The sequence below is a fragment of the Sebastes fasciatus genome, chromosome 13 (assembly GCF_043250625.1).
Source record: "Sebastes fasciatus isolate fSebFas1 chromosome 13, fSebFas1.pri, whole genome shotgun sequence".
Taxonomy (NCBI): Eukaryota; Metazoa; Chordata; class Actinopteri; order Perciformes; family Sebastidae; genus Sebastes; species Sebastes fasciatus.
Genome location: NC_133807.1, coordinates 18,664,883 through 18,690,023, shown reverse-complemented (window position 1 = coordinate 18,690,023; position 25,141 = coordinate 18,664,883). Strand labels below are relative to the sequence as shown.

At 39.8% G+C, this 25,141-nt stretch overlaps 2 protein-coding genes and 1 pseudogene across 3 annotated transcripts in view; 1 reads left to right on the top strand and 2 right to left on the bottom strand.

The window, feature by feature from the left end:
- LOC141780667 (3 beta-hydroxysteroid dehydrogenase type 7-like) overlaps window positions 1-25,141 on the top strand; it is a 175,133-nt gene that overhangs the window by 110,999 nt on the left and 38,993 nt on the right. The gene's annotated exons all lie outside the window — the stretch shown is intronic.
- On the bottom strand, window positions 7-9,867 carry LOC141780669 (3 beta-hydroxysteroid dehydrogenase type 7-like). Its single transcript, XM_074655980.1, has 4 exons — window positions 9,222-9,867; window positions 3,515-3,621; window positions 2,224-2,323; window positions 7-363 (listed from the first exon to the last, which is right to left on the bottom strand). The coding sequence occupies exons 2-4, from the start codon at window positions 3,556-3,558 to the stop codon at window positions 181-183; spliced, it is 327 nt and encodes a 108-aa protein (XP_074512081.1). The 5' UTR covers window positions 3,559-3,621; window positions 9,222-9,867; the 3' UTR covers window positions 7-180.
- Window positions 12,863-24,400, bottom strand: LOC141780664 (3 beta-hydroxysteroid dehydrogenase type 7-like; annotated as a pseudogene).

The window sequence follows — 25,141 nt, the reverse complement described above, 5'->3', positions numbered from 1 at the left end:
GTGAACATAAGTCATGCTAGGCTTTTAACTGGTTCTCCTTTGCACTTTAGTTTACTCGAGTTAAAAATACACCAGAGGTTTGTTAGTGTTGCTTTACTGATTTCTTCGTGTTCCCTAGAGAACATAGGCCATCGACTAAAGTCCACCACCCTCACGTGTCTTTAAAGTTGTGATCATGACTCACAAAAACAGTAATTTTACCTGCATAGACCCGTCCATGTTCAGAGTCTTCTGGGACCCCCCGACGACCAAGCCTCCTCTTTTTACAGCCAACTTGTAGAAGTCTTTAATTAGCTGGTGGCCCTCGCCGTAGATCCCCGTCGGCCTCAGAGAACACGTGTATAAACACTTTCCAGCTTTCACCTGGACAGGAGACAAAATCAGGATTCAGTGTTGGGAAATCAGACGGGAGGCATACGCATATAAAAATATAAGCCCAGAGCAGTCAAAGGGTAGATGTTTGTGGATTTTGATGGTAAACAGCAGGAGTGACACCAAAGCAAAGCCACAAGGGGATGGTCCAGCATTGTGTGGCAAAGTTGCTCAAGAAATTCCCTCATAATGTTTTTTTCAGGCTCTCCAGCCTCAGATTGTGTTACCCAGTCTTAACCCTTGTGCCTCACTTTAAAAAAGCTGCTCCGATGAGGAGAAGACAAAGATGTCAATGATTAGCAACAACATTGATTGTGATGCATTTTTATTTTGTGCAAGAAAACCAAGAAAATAGCATGTATTTGCCCCAGAGATCAAACATGAGAAAATGGCTCAATTTGGTAAAATATTGTAAAAAAAAACTACAACTTTAAGGCTCTAGATTAAAAGCCTGATATAATAGAATTAGGGCTGCTAAAGTTAACGCCATAATAATGCATTAACGCAAATTCGTTTTAAAGCCACAAAATTTCTTTAACACATTAACCCAACTGATATTTTGGAGGTTGTAGTGGGCTCAGTCCATTGGTACCAACCATGTCAGTCTAGCTTGTCACGAAGGAGGTTAAATAACGCTCCAAATTTACGCAAAATTTTGTCAACGAAAAACTGGCATGGCTATTTTCAAAGGGGTCCCTTGACCTCTGACCTCCAGATATGTGAATGAAAATGGGTTTTATGGGTACCCACGAGTCTCCCCTTTACAGACATGCCCACTTTATGATAATCACATGCAGTTTGGGGCAAGTCATAGTCAAGTCAACACACTCACAGTTGTTGTTGTCTGTTGGGCTTGAGTTTGCCATGTTATGATTTGAGCATATTTTATATGCTAAATGGAGTGCCTGTGAGGGTTTCTGGACAATATTTGTCATTGTTGATATGTTGATAAGAGTATTAAATATCTGACAAATCTCCCTTTAAGGTACATTTAGAGGAGATAAAAATGTGTAATTAATTTGCGATTAATCACGATTAACTATGGACAATCATGCGATTAATCGCGATTAAATATTTGAATTGATTGACAGACCTATCTATAATATTTCGTCTCTTTTTCGTCAATGAAAATAAAGAGATTTTGGTAAAGTTTTTACTTTTTAAACTACATTTAAGTCGATTGACAGTCTTAAACAGAATGCATGCTTTTATGCCGTAATGCCTGTGGGGTCATAAATCATTGTTTTACTGGGTTTCAATGGCATTTTACATATTAAGGGTCTGAGTGTACTTTGGCTACACAGTTTATTATAGACGTATTATAGGAGCTGAGGTTGAACTTCCACAATTAAAAAAAAAAAAAAAAAACTCACACCTTTGCCAAAATTTATGCCACATGCATAAACACAGCCAAAATGATCGAAAAATTAAAAAGCCAATAATGTCCATAGTGAGGCACAAGGGTTAAGCTAAGATATAATAAAGTATATTTATTACGTTTATTACACAGCTACTTACTGAAGAAATCAATGTTTTGACACAAAAACGGTCTGCCAGAATCCGACATCTGAAGGTCTGCTATACAGAAATTACAGACCGCAGAACGCCGCGATTGACCAATCAGAATCGAGTATTCAACACAGCCGTGTAATAAACATTAATAAATGTATCTGGATGCCAATGACATTTTTTTTTCTGTTCTGCATCTGCAGCTTTTATGAATCCCATTACATCATTATGGTTTTATGATTATTTCAACACTATTTTGTTTTGTTTTCTCAGTGTTTACAGGTAAAATGTGCTATTAATGTCTCTGCCAATAAAACCACCACACTGTTGAACATAAAGTACCTTGGTGCCGTTAGCTTCCAACACGATTTTCTCGGCCTTTGCCTTGCTCTTGGGATAGGCCATAGTGTGTTTCACTTTGTAAGGTGTGTCTTTGTTACCCCTGTAGAGAAAGGGTTGAACAGTGAGAGGAGGAGAAAGTAAGCAGGTGGTGATTTCTTGACCTTGCCATGTGTATGAGAGGAATGTGTTTAAATGCCAAATAGACAGAGAGGAAACTAGAGCAGAGCGAGGGAGAGAGAGAGAGAGAACGGAAAACAAGTGTCAGAGCCCGACAACAGCAGACCAAAATTCATTCTTGTGAAATAGAGAATGCCAAACATTGTTCTGAGCTACAGCTGTAGTCATGCACTGTACGTGCAAACACACACAGACAGACAAACGTACAAACAAACACACAAACACACACAATCTGGAAGAATGTCGTGACCGATGCTCAAAGCAGATGGACGCTGGAAGTTTGCCACGGCAAGTATTTTGTTAAATCTCCTGCTCTCTACATCTTTTACCGTTCATAAAGGATTATACAATGTTATTTTAATCCAATTACGACTAATCATGTATATTTTGATTTATCATAATTAGGGCTGTCAAAGTTAACGTGATAATGCGTTAACATAAATTTGTTTTAACACCACAAATTTTTTAACGCATTAATGCAACTTGCGTTTTTTAAGGTTGTAGCGGGCTCAGTCTAGAGTGAAGATAGTGGCATCACATAAAACTAGAAAACCTAAGGAATCCATTGGTACAATGGTTAGAGTGGTCATCCTTCAACCACAAGGTCGGTGGTTTGATCCCCGACTCCTACTGTCTGCATGTTGACGTTTCCTTGAGCCAGACACTTGACCCCAAATTGCACTTTACAGCAGCTCACTGTTCCTTAGGATGCAGAGGTCAAATTTCATGTATGCAACTGTATGTGACGAATCTAATAAAGGGTTAAGGTTAAAGAAAGGTTAAAACATGTTGCTCACTGTACGGCATGTCTGACATACCAGACGGTCTCATGCAAAACATTACGGAGGGACAGTGTGACAGTAAGATAGTGAGTGAGTCTTTAAACGCCTCTTGATTATACCAGCAGGGTGCTGGATAATGTGTGTTGTGTACTTTTGTCTCCAACCAATCATATCTATTCTGAACAGGCTTTCCATGAATGCATTCAAGAAAGTGACCACAGAAACGTAACTGAGCCGAAGCATTTCTAAAAATGAGAGTGAAAGTCCAACCATGTGTACTCTGTGAGGAAAACAAACAAGTAAAACCAGAATGATATTTTTTTGAGCTTCACCTGATGAAGTCGTCTCCGTCGACGTTGGGGCCGATCACCTCCATGCTGCTGGTGTAGACCAGGCACTGGATGCCACACTACACGGGCCTTGATCACGTTCTCCGTCCCTGAGGAGAGAAAACGTTGTCATTAGAGAGATGGAGGATGCTGGGGTTGGATGGATCAGATTGAATTTTATTGGGTAATCCTCCACAGCTTCACAAACACGGAAAACACGGACAACTCCCAGACCGGACAACGCCGTGGTAGCAACCTGTCAATCACAAGGTAGCCATGCCTTAAAGCATACCCTGCTTTATGGTCTATCTGACTTTAAATGGGACCATCATTTACTAAATGAACATCATGCTGTATTAAAGAAGACTTGAAACTAGCGATTGAGACCATAAACTCATGTTTACAATGTTTACTGAGGTAATAAATCAAGTGAGAAGTAGGCTCATTTTCTCATAGACTTCTATACAATCAGACTTCTTTTTGCAACCAGAGGAGTCGCCCCCTGCTGGTTTGTTGAAGAATGCAAGTTTAAGGCACTTCAGCATTGACTTCACTTTTCAGACCTGGAGGTTGCCCACTGGGGGAACCAATGGGGGCTGAAAGCCACAGACAATCTGGGGAAGTCAGAAAGTATTGAGAGAAGGACTAACACATTATTGTTTACAGAAAAATATAAATATATGACATCAGCAGCGTTATCCTTAAAATGTATTCCAATAGCTGTAAACTAAACAATCTAAATACAGTGATAAGGTGGAAAATCTTGATGCATTCAAGTGCTCCTTTGACACGCATACTTCCCAATGTGTACAACCAAAGTGGTGCAGAGCTACATTGAGATGTAGCAGCAGAGGGAAGGAGGTTATCTATTCTATTTGGCTGCTACCTGTTATTTTGATAAAATGTAGTATAAAGACTGCCAAATATATTATCTAAATATTGTGATACTGTTTTGAGCAAATGATTGACTACACTCAGATCAGATCATCAGATTTTAACAGACCGTACTCAGTGGCTTATAAAGCTGAAAGTCCGTACTTGACTTTTCATTCTAGGAACAATTGATTTGTAGCGAGCCCGAGTACGGCACACAGTGTTCACATTAATCAAATAAAGTGGACTTTGGGGTCAAGTGTCCTCGGATCTAGGCCCAGGTCCCTGATAAGAAAGCCTCCATACTGAGTAAAAGTTACACTATTGGTCGTTGAGTGTTGGAGTTTCCCAATTGGCCGTTGTTGTGCATTTATATTGCAGACAATGATTTTATTTTTTCAATTTTGCCTGAACTTAATTTGTAAGAGCTGTCTTTGGGATTCTGAATGGCTAATATACTACATTAAACAATATCTTTTATCCTAAATAGATTCAGTATTATGGCCTATAGGCAGGCAATTACAATCTGTCACTTCCTGTTTTGCCGTTTTTGGTTTGTGGTTTGTTTTGAAGCTGGGGGAGAGGTTGAAGAGTCTTACTAACGGTAAATGAGGAGTTGTTTTAGTTGATAATGTAAGTTTTGTTTGGAAAGGTTAAAGCCTTTAGCAGAACTATTTATGGACTTGTCTCAATTGTCTTTCATTCTAATCGCAAGGTAACATTATGGACTTTTACTTTACGATGATAATGCAGAGAAATCCCTGGGATTTTGCAAAATTACAAGCTTGACCTGAACTGCTGAAGTGCAAATCTCCTTTCTCTGACTGGATTACTTCAACCTACCTCATCAAGACATGGATTATTTTTTATTTGCTTTACTGAAAGGACATTGTGTAAAGGCATGAGGTAAGCTGACAACAAGTGATGTTCATATATGACGACTGATTGACACACACACACACACACACACACACACACTCTCAGACAGTTCAACACAAGTGACGCACCATTTCATATGTTGTGGATCCTGTTTTGTGCTAAAAGCTGCTTGTGGATTATATATCATTTAGTTTTTCCTCTTTCTTTTTTTGGTGTACTCATGAGTTTTATTCTTGTCAGGCTGAAAAGCCCCTCAAGCAGCATTTATGCCATCATGTGACACCTAAACTCCCCACTGAACACCAAACTAATAGGGTTAAGCAGTTGACAGCAGGATGACCAACCATGCATAGTAAGGAACCATTCATTTACAAAAGGAAACATTCATTTACAAAATATGTAATGAAAACTAGCCCTTAATCCAGGTTGGACTATCTGCCACTACAGAAATGGGCAACCCGACTGGCTAACAATGGCCATATTGTCTCAATATTCAGCACAACTTAATTAAGGCCAACATTTTTTAACCCATGGGTGAAGTCACGTCCTTTAAAATCATCCAGAACAGGAGAAGGCGTGGGTTTCCTCTGTTTTCTGGTTTCCCGCAGTAAAACATTCATAAAACTGAATCAGTCATTGATTTTTCCTCCCCATCCCTTTTCCTTGCCATCATTCAGACCCTTGAAGTCTCACCTGAGACGTTGACAGAGACGATGAGGCTCTCTGGGACTTTGTGCCAAACGTCCACTAAGCTGGCTGTGTGGATGACGACATCGGTGCCACAGGATGCCTCCAACACGCTTCTGTAGTCTGTGATGTCCCCCTGAATGACCACCACCTTTGTTCGCTCTGAGGGAGAAACAGGCAGACATTTTGGGTGCTTTCACATTAGGGACCCGGGCCCGGATCCGAGTACACTTGTCCCCAAAGTCCAGTTCGAATGATTAGTGTGAACGCTCCATACGGTACCGTACGAGTCCACTTAAAAAGGTAGTCTGGAGTACGGTTCATGTGTACTTGGGCATGGTTTTCATCAGGTGTGAAAGCCAACCGTACCGAAACACGAAGGTGGACTGCTATTTAACGTGAGTAACTTTAGCAGTCAGCGAGTAGTTTTGAAACGCCGCCGGTCTCCACTGGAATCTGTATATGCTCGCAGCATGCACCTATCTGATCCTCTGAACTGCACGGCAGTTCAGATTATCTAGATCATCTTTCCTCCTCCTCCTTTTGTCATTGTAAACATAATTTTATTTCAATTGAGAAACAATTATAGATTTAATTCGATGGTGCAGGAGGAGAAATTTGTCAGTATATTTTGGGATACCAGGAATTTCCTCAAGAGTATGAGGTGAAACAGACTCTGCCATGCCTTTCTCACACCTTTTATTTTATACATTTTATTTAACCTTTATTTAACCATGACAAGCCATTAAGAACAAATTCTTATTTACAATGGCGGCCTGGCAAAAGGCAAAGCCTCTTGAGGGAAGGGGGTAGGGTCTATGTAAGGCATAATGTACAGCGAGCTCTGTCGGGGTTTATTTCACAACAATGACCCGCTAGCTGTACATTATCCTGTTTATTACACGGCTACTTACTTAAGGAATCAATAACTTGACACAAAAGCAGTCCACCAGAGTCTGATATCAGAACTGTGCCCATAGTAACGGTCTGTTATACATAGAAACAGTCTGCTATAAAGAAATAACAGACCGTAGAACGCCGTGATCCCCAATCCGCGTCAGGGTGTGGCATTGCCCTGTCAGGGTTTATTTCACAACAGTGACCGGCTCGCTGTATATTATCCCGCTTATTACACAGCTACTTACTTAAGGAATAAATAATTTCACACAAAACGGACCGCCAGAGTCCCACATCAGAACTGCTCCTATAGCAAAGGTCTGTTATACATAGCAACGGTCTGCTATAAATAAATAACAGACCACAGAAGGCTGTGACTGACCAATCAGAATTGAGTATTCAACAAAGCCATGTAATAAAAAGAAATGTCCTAAGTTAAAGAGCAGCACACAGCCAAACACTTCTGGCATACCATCACAACAAGCATTAGGCTACATATGACAACAAGCATTACATAACAGACAGATAAGCACACTAACATTTGGCAGTAGCAAACAACAGCATCGACAGCACAACAACAGAACAAGAGTAGCATAAACACGCAGTAAGTCAGTATGCAGCGCCCAGGTCTGCTAAACTCTGAGCACAATGGAAATATAAATTGTAAATCAACCAGGACTGACATCTTAAGGATTGCCACTTTAATTAATGTAGTGGTGAAACAAATCTTAGCCAGAAACTCAAAGCACAATTCTATTGTTTTTACGCAAATATAAATTGTAAATCAACCCTGAAATCTTAAGGATTACCACTTTTAACAGTTTTCTTCATCTCCTTGTATTTTTATATCTGGTATATTTGTATTGTACTTTGCACTATCTATCTATCTATCTATCTATCTATCTATCTATCTATCTATCTATCTATGTATCTATCCATCCATCCATCCATCCATCCATCCATCCATCCATCCATCCATCCATCCATCCATCTATCTATCATCTATCTATCCATCTATCCATCCATCCGTGAGGGCCAGCACCTAGGCAGGGAGCACCGCCCCTTGTAGGTGTGGTTGAGTGGAGCTTCTTGCCTTCATAAGGTCAGGTGTGGGTGATTAGAGTCTCTTTGTCTGACTCCTGGTAGATGTGTGGCAGGTCAACACTGTTTGTCCAGATTTGTAGTGCAGCTGTGTCCTGAGCCGTCCAGAGTGATGCTCTGTTACCCCATACTGAAAAGGGAAAGATTCAGCCTTTTGCCCCTCCCCCGGTTGAGCCACAGCAGAGCCAGTGAAGTAGGGCCCTGAGGAGAATGATTGAAGCTAGACTGCTGCTTTGCCTGGGTGTATTTAACACTGAAGCCTGATTTGACTACTGATAGTTTTAAATGGACTAAAAGAGAGACTGTGTCCAGCCACCCATTTGTTGATTTGGACACATCCAAGTCAGACTGTTGCATTGTTGTGGTGATTACTTGAAATACTTTTTAACCTTGTGATCCAGAACCAACTGATTAACATTACTTTGTATTTGTTTTTGTTCTTCCAGGCCGTGGGAGACCTGCGGGGAGTAGGCTAGTCGTGTTATTTCCCTTTTCACATGCCGTTTGGTAGGCCCAAAAGGGTGATAGTAACTTTTTACAGTTTCATACTTGTGATGGTGTGCCATGTAAAGAAATAGTTCATAGTGTGCTTACATGGTAAGTTTAAAGAGGGGTCATAATTAGAATCTCCCCGCAGACAGTACCCTGCCTTAGTATTTGGCATTTTTTTGTATTCTTTTGGGGTTTTAGTTTAAAAAGGGAGGACAGGTTGGAGTTTTTATGGGAAAACTGTTTTTAACTATTATTGTTGAATAAATATTAACTTTTGATTGTTCTCTCCTTTTTTAGGATATCAATTTCCAATCATGTTTTACCTTTAATTAAATACATTTGGTAATGTGAAACTGAATGCATGTTTCCCGCTCTTGAATCTGTGAATTTATTGGTGTCAACACTAAGTAATTGAGGCCTATGGCCTGTGGGTCTCTGAAGTAGCATTGCATTGGCCATTCTGTATACCGTGTTGGGTTACACATCCATCCATCTATCTATAATTACTGCAGTAGTTGACAGGAAGTAAATTTGGACCAAAGCTGTTGCCCTAGCAACAACAGAATGTCAAAGTAAAAGAGGCTAATGTAATGAGGAACCAGGCAAATAAACACTAACATTACACCACAAACAAGCAGAAATAGATACGATATGATGTTGTGAACCGTGCAGTTATAAAGCCTGAAGTTAAATTAAAACAAGAGCTTGAAAGAGTGACTACGCCGAGGTAATGTTAAATTAGCAGATTCTTAAATGGAGTCTGGTGCATTAATCCTCTTACCTGTGCTGAGTTCGTTTAAACTCAAGTCTATGTGTTTGTCAAACACCCGGATCTCTGCCAGTTCATCCTCCTTCAGTAAGCAGATGTCTGCCGAGGAAGCCGCAGCCTCCGGTGACCAGATAAACGGGACCAGACATGCTGAGCGTGGAGCAGAGAGCTGAACTGATGGTGACTGTCACTTCTCTCTGTGAGCACTGAGCTCTGCAGGCAGCAGCACCAACACCACCACCACGACACAGGAGGAGGAGAGCTAGGCACCTTTTTTTTTTTTTTTGGAAACTTGTAATGAAACATAGCAGCAGGGTCTGAAATTAAGCTTTTTCCTCACCTGCCACTGTGGCAGGTCACTGAACATTTCTACCCGCCACTAAATTTTTTGTCTGCCACATCTGAAATCTGTGTAGAACACTTTAGAGTTGTAAACACTGATTCAGTGATACCAGACAGTATAAACATGGAATATATCATGTAGCCTTAATCCCTAACTACTTTTAAGTCAGGAATTGCTTTTTCAAAATAATATTTCTTAATATGAGTGAAAATGATCTGTCATGTTGATAGGTGACCTGGAATTATTACCTGCCATAGCCAACAGTTACCCTGTATTTGGCATGATGCAGGTGCAAATTTCATTCACTGCATAGCAGCCAGTGGTGGAAAGTGCATTTACTGTTAAGTACTGTCGGCCTACTTAGGTACAAGTTTAATGTTTTGTTGTATTCTACTTGAGTATTTCCATTTTCTGCTACATTATAGGCTACTTCTACTCCACTACACCTCAGATGGAAATATTGTAATTTTTATTACACTAATATAAAAGATAAATCAATAAACAAAAAAAATGACAAATAAATATAATATTGATAAATAAATACGTCATTAAATGTAGCAAAAATAATATTGAAAATAAATGTAACCGTTAATAAATTGATATTTCTGTTTTAATATGCTTCTTTACTTATTAATTCCCTTATTTATTTACTCCTCTGTTTAATTTCCCTGTATTTAATTTTTATTAATTTTAAAATAATGTAATAATTTAAAATATTGCCAAAATAAATAAATCAAAAATAAACGCCAAAATAAATAACTATATTTAAAATTAATAAAAATAAATACATAATACATAAATACATAAAAGGGTGCGCATGAGGTTGGTATGCACTTGAAACTGTATTTGCAGTGGTGTTACAGCTGAGCCCACTCCAACTGACCAAACACATGAATTTGATGATGATTTTTAAGAACGAAGATGTTAACTTGTGTAAAACAAATATTATATTATGATGAGATATTTACTTATGGAAACGAGATGTTCTGTTTGTCAATGGTTGGCCTGATTTTCCCTATGTACACTCAAAATACTTTCATAATTTGACTGATGGATTTTTAAAAAATAAATATATCCACTAGTTGGACTAAATTTACTGACTTGTATCCTGATTTAACCCCATATATGAGTTACTTTCGGTCCTTTACGTGAGCCATATTCACTGTCAAGGCCATTACACACCATCATTTGGAGGTCACATATTACCTGAGGATCCCGGTCAAAGGGCAGTCTACTTGACTGTGTCCTCTAATAAGGGACTTTATCAGTTTATCAGATTTTGCAACAGCTCCCTCTGGAGCAACAAACTTCACATATGCAGTAATACTCCCTCAGACCTGGAAACAATCTTTGTATTAGTTCTGTATAGCAGACCATTGCTATGTATTGCAGACCGTTGCTATGTATAGCAGACTGTGCTATGTATAGCAGACCGTTGCTATGTATAGCAGACGGTTGCTATGTGTAGCACACAGTTGCTATGTATAGCAGACCGTTGCTGTGTATAGCAGACCGTTGCTATGTATAGCAGACCTATGTATAACAGACAGTGGCTATGTATAGCAGACGGTGGATATGTATAGCAGACCTATGTATAGCAGACGGTTGCTATCTATAGCAGACCGTTGCTATGTATAGCAGACCGTTGCTATGTATAGCAGACCGTTGCTATGTATAGCAGACCTATGTATAGCAGACGGTTGCTATGTATAGCAGATGCTTGCTATGTATAGCAGACCTATGTATAGCAGACCGTTGCTATGTATAGCAGATGCTTGCTATGTATAGCAGACCTATGTATAGCAGACCGTTGCTATGTATAGCAGATGCTTGCTATGTATAGCAGACCTATGTATAGCAGACGGTTGCTATGTATAGCAGACCGTTGCTATGTATAGCAGACCTATGTATAGCAGACGGTTGCTATCTATAGCAGACCTATGTATAGCAGATGCTTGCTATGTATAGCAGACCTATGTATAGCAGACGGTTGCTATCTATAGCAGGCCGTTGCTATCTATAGCAGGCCGTTGCTATATATAGCAGGCCGTTGCTATCTATAGCAGGCCGTTGCTATGGGCGCAGTTCTGGTATCAGACTCTGGCGGACCGTTTTTGTGTCAAAGAATCCGTTATTCCTAGTCAACACCCTGCCTGCCTGGCCGAACAGTGCCCACTCCGCTGCCCTGGTCCATTTGAACTTCAGCTCTGATGCTCAACTCACCCAGGACCGGCGTGCCACTGTGATCTGTCCGCCTGGAGCCTGGACCGGACAGCCAGCCAGGTGGGTTCCTATCCGTCCGCTCCCCCCGCCACAGCTCCGGTTCAATGACCTCCTCTCCGTGAAGTAAAAACACGATAAAAGAAGCGACACCGGGGAGCAGGAACCTCTGAACGGAGAGAGGACCTGGAGGAGCTAACGATCGGTGAGCTAGCTAGCTGGTTAAGCTACCAGCTAGCTAAGTTAGCTTATTTTATCTGTAAAGTTATTAAATCAATGTAGTGGAGTAAAAAGTACAATATTTCCCTCTGAGATGTAGTGGAGTAAAAGTATCAGAACATGGAAATACTCAAGTAAAGTACAAGTACCTCAAAATTGTACTTAAGTACAGTACTTGAGTAAATGTACTTAGTTACTTTCCACCACTGAGTACATGTTATACTGTTGTGTTTTTCTAAGCATTCTTTACTGCTCCTGTTGGAATAAAATAATGTTGATTATTTGAATAATTAATAACTATAATAATTATTTAACTGAAAAGTAGTCATGTGTTTTTGATACCTTCACTTTTTTTGCATTAAATCATACCGGGATGTGGGCATGGTAAGAAAACATATTCACACTGAAACTAAACCAGGTCTCCAGGCTGTACAAACTTTCATTATGATGTCATAATAAAATACGTAAATGAGCTCAGTTACGGAAAGAAAAACAGGAAAATGCAGCCTCTCCCTGTGATGTGAATCAAGTGCAAAACAACAACAAGAAAATTAAGAATATATCAAATCATCTTTATTAAAGATTTAAAAAATTTAACAAACTAAACATGATACATTTCATCGACAATATCATAAAAATATTCTTTAAATTATGCAACTTAAAACATTGCTATCAATAATATATATTACTGAAATACAGGTCCATGTGAAGTCCAGTAAATGCTTGTAAATTGTGTTTACATTTGTCATAATTTACATAATTACAAATGCTGATGTTAAATCATAACAAGGCTATTAAAGTATATCCGTCATCTGATTAAATTCTTTGATTGTGTTTTCTTTATGACTAAGCTAAGTGCTAGACAAATGCTAGACAAATATAACAATGAAAAGATCTTTTTATACTGTAATAATTACAGTTTGCTTTTACTGGGGTCATCCAGAGGAAACGTGTCGACCCATTTCTGTGTGCGGGCGCGACACTGGTCCCAGTCGTACAGAGGGCGGTACTGGAAGTGGCGCAGGGCTTTGTCTGTGCTGACAGTGAAGGAGGTGCAAGCCAGGGCGAAGGTGAAACTGTTCAGCAACGGCGTGTAGTTATGAAAGGGGCTCAGTATCCAGCGGAGCACATCATTGAGCATGGCCAGGAACCAGAGCACCGGAAAGGGTATGCGGACTCTTCTGAAGTTAAATGTGGAGAGGAGCAGCATGTTGAATTCCTCGTAGTTCTTGTAGGGTGAGTCGTCATAGCAGAAGAAAGATTCACCTCCGACTGTCTGCGGGCGCTCTCTCAGGGCTCGGGCTGCGAGTACATGCATCCAGGCCACGTTGCCTAGAAACACAGACAAGTGGGTGAATACCACATTGAATGATGGAAGATGTACTCAAGACATTTACCTTAAAATGTACTCAAGTGCCGAAAAGAAAAAGTAGTTGTTTTACCCATTACTTTTTAGAAACAACTTCATTCATTCTTTGGAATTTGTGGTTTACAAAGTTCTTCACATGTTATTAGGAGCTGAATTCATGGCCTACACCAAATACAGTATGAGGCTGAGAGATATAACTAAGATATAACTACTTTTAATTAAGAGGAAAAGCAGTCAGTCTGAAGAATGATTTCTGTCAGGGACAAATTATTGATGAATGAACATGTACCTGGTATAAATGTAAGTTATCATTTTAGAGAAAGTCCAGTTGTGTTGGGTGCTGTTACTCATGCTCACATGCACTATTACTAATTTGGTCATGAACAACAGCTGATGAACCGTGAGTGAATAACAAAAACACATCAGCACTGAAACCAGCATGTTGAGGCTGGTTTAAAAATGTCATCATTACATTTATTCAATGATGTACTCATACTGCTGTATATATGTATGTGGTGCTGATACTCTTAATAAGGTGTTGTTATCACCATCGACAGATTACTGAACGGGCCAACTGGGCACAGAGCTTCTGTTTGAAGTTACTGCTGACATTTCTTGTTGGGAAGTCACAAAGAGACGCCAAACTACCACAGAGATGCAAAACTACCAAATAGACACAAAACTACCAAAAGGAGATGCAAAAATACCAAAAAGAAATACAAAACTAACAAAGAGATGCAAACCAACCAAAAATATGTATATCTGTGTAATTTTGTGTAATTTTACCTGCATAGACCCGTCCATGTTCAGAGTCTTCTGGGACCCCCTCGAAGGCCAAGCCTCCTATTTTTACAGCCAACTTGTAGAATTCTTTAATTAGCTGGTGGCCCTCGCCGTAGATCCCCGTCGGCCTCAGAGAACATGTGTATAAACACTTTCCACCTTTCACCTGGACAGGAGACAAAACCAAGATTCAGTTTTGGGAAATCAGACGGGAGGCATACGAACATAAAAACATGAACCCAGAGCCGTCAAAGGGTAGAAGTTTATGGATTTTGATGGTAAACAGCAGGAGTGACACCAAAGCAAAGCCACAAGGGGATGGTCCAGCATTGTGTGGCAAAGTTGCTCAAGAAATTCCCTCATAATGTTTTTTTCAGGCTCTCCAGCCTCAGATTGTGTTACCCAGTCTTAACCCTTGTGCCTCACTTTAAAAAAGCTGCTCCGAAGCTGAGAGGACAAAAATGTCAATGATTAGGAACAACATTGACTATGATGCATTTTTATTTTGTGCAGGAAACCAGGCAAATAGCATGTGATTGCCCCATAGATCAAACATGAGAAAATGTCTCAATCTGGTAAAATATTGTAAAAAAAAACTACAATTTTGATGCTATAGATTGAAAGCCTGATATAATAGAATTAGGGCTGTCAAAGTTAACCGCGATAATAATGCGTTAACGCAAATTCGTTTTAAAGCCACAAAATGTCTTCAACACATTAACCCAATTGATATTTTGGAGGTTGTAGTGGGCTCAGTCCATTGGTACCAACCATGTCAGTCTAGCTTGTCACGAAGGAGGATAAATAACGCTCCAAACTTACGCTAAATTTTGGTCAGGAAAAACTGGAATGGCCATTTTCAAAGGGGTCCCTTGACCTCTGACCTCCAGATATGTTAATGAAAATGGGTTCTATGGGTACCCACGAGTCTCCCCTTTACAGACATGCCCACTTTATGATAATCACATGCAGTTGGGGACAAGTCATAGTCAAGTCAGCACACTGACACACTGACAGCTGTTGTTGCCTGTTGGGCTTGAGTTTGCCATGTTAGGATTTGAGCATATTTTTTATGATAAATGCAGTACCTGTGAGGGTTTCTGGACAATATTTGTCATTGTTTTGTGTTGTTATTTGGTTTCCAATAATAAATGCTTTTGCATAAAGCAGCATATTTGCCCAGTCCCATGTTGATAAGAGTATTAAATACTTGACAAATCTCCCTTTAAGGTGCATTTTGAACAGATCAAAATGGGTGATTAATTTGCGATTCATCACGATTAACTATGGACAATCATGCGATATGCTGATGCTGTAATGGCTGTCGGGTCATAAATCGTTGTTTTAATGGGTGTCAATGGGGATATTTTTGTCCTTAAGGGTCTGAGTGTATTTTGGCTACACAGTTTATTATAGACGTATTATAGGAGCTAAGGTTGAACTTCCACAATTAAAAAAAAAAAAAAAACGTCACACCCTTGCCAAAATTTATACCACATGCATAAACACAGCCAAAAGGATCAAAAAATTAAAAAGCCAATAATGTCCCTAGTGAGGCACAAGGGTTAAGCTAAGATATAATACAGTATAAAACTGATACTCAGCATTACAGTAATAAACATTAATAAATGTATCTGGATTCCAATAACCTTTTTTCTGTTCTGCATCTGCAGCTTTTTTGAATTCCATTACATCGTTAAGGTTTTATGATTATTTGAACACTATTTTTTTTGTTTTCTTAGTGTGTCTTTAAAGTGTACCAGTATTAATATCTCTGCCAATAAAACCACCACACTGTTGAACATAAAGTACCTTGGTGCCGTTAGCTTCCAGCACGATTTTCTCAGCCTTTGCCTTGCTCTTGGGATAGGCCATAGTGTGTTTCACTTTGTAAGGTGTGTCTTCATTGCCCCTGTAGAGAAAGAGTTAAACAGTGAGAGGAGGAGAAAGTAAGCAGGTGGTGTTTTCTTGACCTTGCCATGTGTATGAGAGGAATGTGTTTAAATGCAACTTGCGTTTTCTAAGGTTGTAGCGGGCTAGAAAACCTAAGGAATCCATTGGTACAATGGTTAGAGTGGTCATCCTTCAACCACAAGGTCGGTGGTTTGATTCCCGACTCCTACTTTCTGCATGTTGGCGTGTCTTTGAGCCAGACACTTGACCCCAAATTGCACTTTACAGCAGCTCACTGCTCCTTAGGATGCAGAGGTCAAATTTCATGTATGCAACTGTATGTGGCAAATCTAATAAAGGGTTGAGGTTAAAGAAAGGTTAAAACATGTTGCTCGCTGTACGGCATGTCTGACATACCAGACGGTCTCATGCAAAACATTACGGAGGGACAGTGTGACAGTAAGATAGTGAGTGAGTCTTTAAACGCCTCTTGATTATACCAGCAGGGTGCTGGATACAGTGTGTTGTGTACTTTTGTCTCCAACCAATCATATCTATTCTGAACAGGCTTTCCATGATTGCATTCAAGAAAGTGACCACAGAAACGTAACTGAGCCAAAGCGTTTCTAAAAACGAGAGTGAAAGTCCAACCATGTGTACTCGGTGAGGAAAACAAACAAGTAAAACCAGAAGGATATTTTTTTGAGCTTCACCTGATGAAGTCGTCTCCTTCGGCGTTGGGGCCGATCACCTCCATGCTGCTGGTGTAGAGCAGGCACTGGATACCACACTCCACACAGGCCTTAATCACGTTCTCCGTCCCTGAGGAGAGAAAACGTTGTCATTAGAGAGATGGAGGATGCTGGGGTTGGATGGATCAGATTGAATTTTATTGGGTAATCCTCCACAGCTTCACAAACATGGAAAACACGGACAACTCCCAGACCGGACAACACCGTAGTAGCAACCTGTCAATCACAAGGGAGCCACGCCTTTAAGCATACCCTGCTTTATCGTCTATCTGACTCTAAATGGGACCATAATTTACTAAATGAACATCATGCTGTATTGAAGAAGACTTGAAACTAGCGATTGAGACCATAAACTCATGTTTACAATGTTTACTGAGGTAATAAATCAAGTGAGAAGTAGGGTCATTTTCTCATAGACTTCTATACAATCAGACTTCTTTTTGCAACCAGAGGAGTCGCCCCCTGCTGGTTTGTTGAAGAATGCAAGTTTAAGGCACTTCAGCATTGACTTCACTTTTCAGACCTGGAGGTTGCCCACTGGGGGAACCAATGGGGGCTGAAAGCCACAGACAATCTGGGGAAGTCAGAAAGTATTGAGAGAAGGATTAACAAATTATTGTTTACAGAAAAATATAAATATATGACATCAGCAGCGTTATCCTTAAAATGTATTTCAATAGCTGTAAACTAAACAATCTAAATACAGTGATAAGGTGGAAAATCTTGCTGCATTCAAGTGCTCCTTTGACACGCATACTTCCCAATGTGTACAACCAAAGTGGTGCAGAGCTACATTGAGATGTAGCAGCAGAGGGAAGGAGGTTATCTATTCTATTTGGCTGCTACCTGTTATTTTGATAATGTAGTATAAAGACTGCGAAATATATTATCTAAATATTGTGATACTGTTTTCAGCAAATGATTGACTACACTCAGATCAGATCATCAGATTTTAACAGATCGGACTTAGTGGCTTATAAAGCTGAAAGTCCGTCCTTGACTTTGCATTTCAGGAATAATTGATTTGTACCAAGCCCGAGTACGGCACACAGTGTTCCCGTTAATCAAATAAAGTGGACTTTCTGGATCAAGTGTACTCGGATCCCAGCCCAGGTCCCTGATAAGAAAGCCTCCATACTGAGTAAAAGTTACACTATTGGTCGTTGAGTGTTGGAGTTTCCCAATTGGCCGTTGTTGTGCATTTATATTGCAGACAATGATTTTATTTTTTCAATTTTGCCTGAACTTAATTTGTAAGAGCTGTCTTTGGGATTCTGAATGGCTAATATACTACATTAAACAATATCTTTTATCCTAAATAGATTCAGTATTATGGCCTATAGGCAGGCAATTACAATCTGTCACTTCCTGTTTTGCCGTTTTTGGTTTGTGGTTTGTTTTGAAGCTGGGAGGAGAGGTTGAAGAGTCTTACTAACGGTAAATGAGGAGTTGTTTTAGTTGATAATGTAAGTTTTGTTTGGAAAGGTTAAAGCCTTTAGCAGAACTATTTATGGACTTGTCTCAATTGTCTTTCATTCTAATCGCAAGGTAACATTATGGACTTTTACTTTACGATGATAATGCAGAGAAATCCCTGGGATTTTGCAAAATTACAAGCTTGACCTGAACTGCTGAAGTGCAAATCTCCTTTCTCTGACTGGATTACTTCAACCTACCTCATCAAGACATGGATTATTTTTTATTTGCTTTACTGAAAGGACATTGTGTAAAGGCATGAGGTAAGCTGACAACAAGTGATGTTCATATATGACGACTGATTGACACACACACACACACACACACACACACACTCTCAGACAGTTCAACACAAGTGACGCACCATTTCATATGTTGTGGGTCCTGTTTTGTGCTAAAAGCTGCTTGTGGATTATATATCATTTAGTTTTTCCTCTTTCTTTTTTTGGTGTACTCATGAGTTTTATTCTTGTCAGGCTGAAAAGCCCCTCAAGCAGCATTTATGCCATCATGTGACACCTAAACTCCCCACTGAACACCAAACTAATAGGGTTAAGCAGTTGACAGCAGGATGACCAACCATGCATAGTAAGGAACCATTCATTTACAAAAGGAAACATTCATTTACACAATATGTAATGAAAACTAGCCCTTAATCCAGGTTGGACTATCGGCCACTACAGAAATGGGCAACCCGACTGGCTAACAATGGCCATATTGTCTCAATATTCAGCACAACTTAATTAAGGCCAACATTTTTTAACCCATGGGTGAAGTCACGTCCTTGAAAATCATCCAAAACAGGAGAAGGCGTGGATTTCCTCTGTTTTCTGGTTTCCCGCAGTAAAACATTCATAAAACTGAATCAGTCATTGATTTTTCCTCCCCATCCCTTTTCCTTGCCATCATTCAGACCCTTGAAGTCTCACCTGAGACGTTGACAGAGACGATGAGGCTCTCTGGGACTTTGTGCCAAACGTCCACTAAGCTGGCTGTGTGGATGACGACATCGGTGCCACAGGATGCCTCCAACACGCTTCTGTAGTCTGTGATGTCCCCCTGAATGACCACCACCTTTGTTCGCTCTGAGGGAGAAACAGGCAGACATTTTGGGTGCTTTCACATTAGGGACCTGGGCCCGGATCCGAGTACACTTGTCCCCAAAGTCCAGTTCGAATGATTAGTGTGAACCAGTGGCGGCTGGTGGATTTTTTTTTGGGTAGGGCCAATCAATTTCAACAAACATCCTAGTACGATTCAATGCAAAAAAAGGTATCAAAAACGCATTACTACTTTGCAGTTACATTTTTATCATTTATTCCAACACTGACATAAGGACATCTTATTCATACAATTCAGTATGTTAATATACTAGTGCTTGGCTGTTCCATTGTCATGCCGTTAAAATGGGCTGTGAGAGAAGAGAAGTGGAGAGAGACGAGAAGACAAGATCACGCGAGAACTGACATGAGCCCTGACGAGAACAGAGAGAGACACACGTGAACGTGCGCGCGCACACCATGGGCCAAATCAGTTTGGCCCTCCCGGAAGTCTTTTTTACGGCGCTGATTGGATGAATTGTATGTCATTCATGCTTGTAATCATATATCTTTAATCAGTGATTGGCTGTACTGCTTATTAGACCCGCCTTCCTTGGGCCAAATCCATTTGGCCCCAGAAAGTGCACGTGCAGCAGAGCAGCTGAGAGGTGCACTAGCAGAGAGTTCAAGGAGGAAAGCAGATATTTGGCGCAGTTATCCTATTTTACAAATATTACGGGTATATTCCATAGGTCAAAAACACACATATTGACAATTTTTAGAATTTTTAGAATTTTTATAATTAATAATTTTATAATTTTTTTTTTTTTTGGTGGCTCAAGGTGGGTGGGGCCAGGCCCCGTGGCCCTCTATTGGCCGGCCGCCACTGGTGTGAACGCTCCATACGGTACCGTACGAGTCCACTTAAAAAGGTAGTCTGGAGTACGGTTCATGTGTACTTGGGCATGGTTTTCATCAGGTGTGAAAGCCAACCGTACCGAAACACGAAGGTGGACTGCTATTTAACGTGAGTAACTTTAGCAGTCAGCGAGTAGTTTTGAAACGCCGCCGGTCTCCACTGGAATCTGTATATGCTCGCAGCATGCACCTATCTGATCCTCTGAACTGCACGGCAGTTCAGATTATCTAGATCATCTTTCCTCCTCCTCCTTTTGTCATTGTAAACATAATTTTATTTCAATTGAGAAACAATTATAGATTTAATTCGATGGTGCAGGAGGAGAAATTTGTCAGTATATTTTGGGATACCAGGAATTTCCTCAAGAGTATGAGGTGAAACAGACTCTGCCATGCCTTTCTCACACCTTTTATTTTATACATTTTATTTAACCTTTATTTAACCATGACAAGCCATTAAGAACAAATTCTTATTTACAATGGCGGCCTGGCAAAAGGCAAAGCCTCTTGAGGGAAGGGGGTAGGGTCTATGTAAGGCATAATGTACAGCGAGCTCTGTCGGGGTTTATTTCACAACAATGACCCGCTAGCTGTACATTATCCTGTTTATTACACGGCTACTTACTTAAGGAATCAATAACTTGACACAAAAGCAGTCCACCAGAGTCTGATATCAGAACTGTGCCCATAGTAACGGTCTGTTATACATAGAAACAGTCTGCTATAAAGAAATAACAGACCGTAGAACGCCGTGATCCCCAATCCGCGTCAGGGTGTGGCATTGCCCTGTCAGGGTTTATTTCACAACAGTGACCGGCTCGCTGTATATTATCCCGCTTATTACACAGCTACTTACTTAAGGAATAAATAATTTCACACAAAACGGACCGCCAGAGTCCCACATCAGAACTGCTCCTATAGCAAAGGTCTGTTATACATAGCAACGGTCTGCTATAAATAAATAACAGACCACAGAAGGCTGTGACTGACCAATCAGAATTGAGTATTCAACAAAGCCATGTAATAAAAAGAAATGTCCTAAGTTAAAGAGCAGCACACAGCCAAACACTTCTGGCATACCATCACAACAAGCATTAGGCTACATATGACAACAAGCATTACATAACAGACAGATAAGCACACTAACATTTGGCAGTAGCAAACAACAGCATCGACAGCACAACAACAGAACAAGAGTAGCATAAACACGCAGTAAGTCAGTATGCAGCGCCCAGGTCTGCTAAACTCTGAGCACAATGGAAATATAAATTGTAAATCAACCAGGACTGACATCTTAAGGATTGCCACTTTAATTAATGTAGTGGTGAAACAAATCTTAGCCAGAAACTCAAAGCACAATTCTATTGTTTTTACGCAAATATAAATTGTAAATCAACCCTGAAATCTTAAGGATTACCACTTTTAACAGTTTTCTTCATCTCCTTGTATTTTTATATCTGGTATATTTGTATTGTACTTTGCACTATCTATCTATCTATCTATCTATCTATCTATCTATCTATCTATCTATCTATCTATCTATCTATCTATCTATCCATCCATCCATCCATCCATCCATCCATCCATCCATCCATCCATCCATCCATCCATCCATCTATCTATCATCTATCTATCCATCTATCCATCCATCCGTGAGGGCCAGCACCTAGGCAGGGAGCACCGCCCCTTGTAGGTGTGGTTGAGTGGAGCTTCCTGCCTTCATAAGGTCAGGTGTGGGTGATTAGAGTCTCTTTGTCTGACTCCTGGTAGATGTGTGGCAGGTCAACACTGTTTGTCCAGATTTGTAGTGCAGCTGTGTCCTGAGCCGTCCAGAGTGATGCTCTGTTACCCCATACTGAAAAGGGAAAGATTCAGCCTTTTGCCCCTCCCCCGGTTGAGCCACAGCAGAGCCAGTGAAGTAGGGCCCTGAGGAGAATGATTGAAGCTAGACTGCTGCTTTGCCTGGGTGTATTTAACACTGAAGCCTGATTTGACTACTGATAGTTTTAAATGGACTAAAAGAGAGACTGTGTCCAGCCACCCATTTGTTGATTTGGACACATCCAAGTCAGACTGTTGCATTGTTGTGGTGATTACTTGAAATACTTTTTAACCTTGTGATCCAGAACCAACTGATTAACATTACTTTGTATTTGTTTTTGTTCTTCCAGGCCGTGGGAGACCTGCGGGGAGTAGGCTAGTCGTGGTATTTCCCTTTTCACATGCCGTTTGGTAGGCCCAAAAGGGTGATAGTAACTTTTTACAGTTTCATACTTGTGATGGTGTGCCATGTAAAGAAATAGTTCATAGTGTGCTTACATGGTAAGTTTAAAGAGGGGTCATAATTAGAATCTCCCCGCAGACAGTACCCTGCCTTAGTATTTGGCATTTTTTTGTATTCTTTTGGGGTTTTAGTTTAAAAAGGGAGGACAGGTTGGAGTTTTTATGGGAAAACTGTTTTTAACTATTATTGTTGAATAAATATTAACTTTTGATTGTTCTCTCCTTTTTTAGGATATCAATTTCCAATCATGTTTTACCTTTAATTAAATACATTTGGTAATGTGAAACTGAATGCATGTTTCCCGCTCTTGAATCTGTGAATTTATTGGTGTCAACACTAAGTAATTGAGGCCTATGGCCTGTGGGTCTCTGAAGTAGCATTGCATTGGCCATTCTGTATACCGTGTTGGGTTACACATCCATCCATCTATCTATAATTACTGCAGTAGTTGACAGGAAGTAAATTTGGACCAAAGCTGTTGCCCTAGCAACAACAGAATGTCAAAGTAAAAGAGGCTAATGTAATGAGGAACCAGGCAAATAAACACTAACATTACACCACAAACAAGCAGAAATAGATACGATATGATGTTGTGAACCGTGCAGTTATAAAGCCTGAAGTTAAATTAAAACAAGAGCTTGAAAGAGTGACTACGCCGAGGTAATGTTAAATTAGCAGATTCTTAAATGGAGTCTGGTGCATTAATCCTCTTACCTGTGCTGAGTTCGTTTAAACTCAAGTCTATGTGTTTGTCAAACACCCGGATCTCTGCCAGTTCATCCTCCTTCAGTAAGCAGATGTCTGCCGAGGAAGCCGCAGCCTCCGGTGACCAGATAAACGGGACCAGACATGCTGAGTGTGGAGCAGAGAGCTGAACTGATGGTGACTGTCACTTCTCTCTGTGAGCACTGAGCTCTGCAGGCAGCAGCACCAACACCACCACCACGACACAGGAGGAGGAGAGCTAGGCACCTTTTTTTTTTTTTTTGGAAACTTGTAATGAAACATAGCAGCAGGGTCTGAAATTAAGCTTTTTCCTCACCTGCCACTGTGGCAGGTCACTGAACATTTCTACCCGCCACTAAATTTTTTGTCTGCCACATCTGAAATCTGTGTAGAACACTTTAGAGTTGTAAACACTGATTCAGTGATACCAGACAGTATAAACATGGAATATATCATGTAGCCTTAATCCCTAATTACTTTTAAGTCAGGAATTGCTTTTTCAAAATAATATTTCTTAATATGAGTGAAAATGATCTGTCATGTTGATAGGTGACCTGGAATTATTACCTGCCATAGCCAACAGTTACCCTGTATTTGGCATGATGCAGGTGCAAATTTCATTCCCTGCATAGCAGCCAGTGGTGGAAAGTGCATTTACTGTTAAGTACTGTCGGCCTACTTAGGTACAAGTTTAATGTTGTTGTATTCTACTTGAGTATTTCCATTTTCTGCTACATTATAGGCTACTTCTACTCCACTACACCTCAGATGGAAATATTGTAATTTTTATTACACTAATATAAAAGATAAATCAATAAACAAAAAAAATGACAAATAAATATAATATTGATAAATAAATACGTCATTAAATGTAGCAAAAATAATATTGAAAATAAATGTAACCGTTAATAAATTGATATTTCTGTTTTAATATGCTTCTTTACTTATTAATTCCCTTATTTATTTACTCCTCTGTTTAATTTCCCTGTATTTAATTTTTATTAATTTTAAAATAATGTAATAATTTAAAATATTGCCAAAATAAATAAATCAAAAATAAACGCCAAAATAAATAACTATATTTAAAATTAATAAAAATAAATACATAATACATAAATACATAAAAGGGTGCGCATGAGGTTGGTATGCACTTGAAACTGTATTTGCAGTGGTGTTACAGCTGAGCCCACTCCAACTGACCAAACACATGAATTTGATGATGATTTTTAAGAACGAAGATGTTAACTTGTGTAAAACAAATATTATATTATGATGAGATATTTACTTATGGAAACGAGATGTTCTGTTTGTCAATGGTTGGCCTGATTTTCCCTATGTACACTCAAAATACTTTCATAATTTGACTGATGGATTTTTAAAAAATAAATATATCCACTAGTTGGACTAAATTTACTGACTTGTATCCTGATTTAACCCCATATATGAGTTACTTTCGGTCCTTTACGTGAGCCACATTCACTGTCAAGGCCATTACACACCATCATTTGGAGGTCACATATTACCTGAGGATCCCGGTCAAAGGGCAGTCTACTTGACTGTGTCCTCTAATAAGGGACTTTATCAGTTTATCAGATTTTGCAACAGCTCCCTCTGGAGCAACAAACTTCACATATGCAGTAATACTCCCTCAGACCTGGAAACAATCTTTGTATTAGTTCTGTATAGCAGACCGTTGCTATGTATAGCAGACCATTGCTATGTATTGCAGACCGTTGCTATGTATAGCAGACTGTGCTATGTATAGCAGACCGTTGCTATGTATAGCAGACGGTTGCTATGTGTAGCACACAGTTGCTATGTATAGCAGACCGTTGCTGTGTATAGCAGACCATTGCTATGTATAGCAGACCTATGTATAACAGACAGTGGCTATGTATAGCAGACGGTG

Coding starts and splice junctions, on each gene's coding strand:
- LOC141780669 (XM_074655980.1), bottom strand. CDS start 3,558: ATGGAGGTGATCGGCCCCAACGTCGACGGAGACGACTTCATCAG. Junction 2,324..3,514: donor GACGGAGACGACTTCATCAG/GTGAAGCTCAAA, acceptor CTTTCTCTACAG/GGGTAACAAAGACACACCTT. Junction 364..2,223: donor TGGAAGCTAACGGCACCAAG/GTACTTTATGTT, acceptor TCTCCTGTCCAG/GTGAAAGCTGGAAAGTGTTT.